Genomic DNA, 1,505 nt, shown 5'->3' on the forward strand with positions numbered 1-1,505 from the left:
TATATGAACAATTTTGCTTACATTCCTGCAACTTATTTGCATGAAAAAATAACATAATGACACCACTCACCCTCCATGATCTTATAATAACACAAATTCGAGTGGTCATTCTACTTATCGATAAAATATTAACGGCACATCTAGATGTTCAAACGATTAAGTGGATTGCACCGCTATTCACATTGGTGTGGTGCAATTCACGCCGTTGTTCCGATGTTAAGTGTTTTGGATTTAATATTTTGTACTATTTCTGATATTAAAGTTAGCCCACAATATCACAATAAGGAAAATAAAGCACGTACATCGTTACAATCAAAGTTAAATTTTCCTCTCCCTGTTTTTTCGTATCAGCTAGCCATGGTGATCCAAGAAGCTCTCCGTCTATATCCCCCCGGAGCCGTGGTGGCAAGAGAGGCTCTCGAAGACCTCAAATTGGGAACCCTAAACCTACCAAAAGGCATCAATATATTCATCCCCGTCCCCACAATGCATCTCGATCCCAACATTTGGGGTTCCGATGCTGCCGAATTCCGCCCCGAGAGATTCGAACACGGCGTCCTCAACGCCTGCCGTCTCCCCCAAATGTACATGCCCTTCGGTGTCGGCCCTCGCACGTGTCTCGGCCAGAATTTCGCCATTATCGAGCTCAAGATTGTCCTCGCCCTAATCCTTCAGAGGTTTTGCTTCCACTTGTCGACCAATTATCGGCACTCGCCCACTCTTCGGTTGATTGTCGAGCCTGAGTTTGGGGTGGACTTGATCATGAGCAAGGTTGGACTTAATTAATGTTGCTCCTGATTGTGGTTTGTAATTACATATTACCACTTTCCATTCATATGTATTTACATATCTGACCTCTCAATTTTAAATTTTATACTCATAACCCTCAAATTCTTAATTATCATTTTCTAAAAGTCAAATGAATAAACTTTTAGGTGTTAAATATGTAAATCCATACCGCTCAATTCTCATGCATTTACATATATAACACCTAAACTTCAATTTTAACCTTGAAGTATTTGGGAGATAAGTAAATGCATACATGCCACCCAATTCTTATATATTTACATTTCTAACACCTAAACTTATTAACACCCAATTCCTATTATATATGGAGCACCTGAGATTTGATTTTTATATTTATACCACCCAAATATTTCATGCCATATCAAAATTACCACTTTTAACTTTTAAAAGTGATATTGGTGAGAGTATATTTGAATTTACAGAGCGATTTTGGCGAAATACCCAGTAAAAGGGATTAAATTGGTGCAAGTATGTTTGAATTTACTAGATGCTATGTATGTAAATATGAAAATTTAGGAGTGAGATGTATAAATACATAAGAAATTTATGCTATGTATGTAAATACATAAGAAATTTGTGTTATGTATGTAAATATGAAAATTTAGGTGTGAGATATGTAAATACATAAGAAATTTGTGATATGCAAGTTTTGGGTGAAGTTATGCAAGGATTGATTTTTGTTTGATTAATGGAAAGAT

General features: G+C 36.4%; 1 protein-coding gene across 1 annotated transcript; it reads left to right on the forward strand.

Moving 5' to 3' along the window:
- Positions 1-349: 349 nt before the first annotated feature.
- LOC110038374 (cytochrome P450 714B2-like) lies at positions 350-814 on the forward strand. The gene has a single exon (XM_020743190.1). It carries the CDS (start codon positions 358-360, stop codon positions 784-786), a length of 429 nt encoding a protein of 142 aa, XP_020598849.1. The 5' UTR covers positions 350-357; the 3' UTR covers positions 787-814.
- The last annotated feature ends 691 nt before the right edge of the window (positions 815-1,505 follow it).

The sequence above is a fragment of the Phalaenopsis equestris genome, unplaced genomic scaffold (assembly GCF_001263595.1).
Source record: "Phalaenopsis equestris unplaced genomic scaffold, ASM126359v1 Scaffold232724, whole genome shotgun sequence".
NCBI lineage: Eukaryota > Viridiplantae > Streptophyta > Magnoliopsida > Asparagales > Orchidaceae > Phalaenopsis > Phalaenopsis equestris.

Coding starts and splice junctions, on each gene's coding strand:
- LOC110038374 (XM_020743190.1), top strand. CDS start 358: ATGGTGATCCAAGAAGCTCTCCGTCTATATCCCCCCGGAGCCGTGGTG.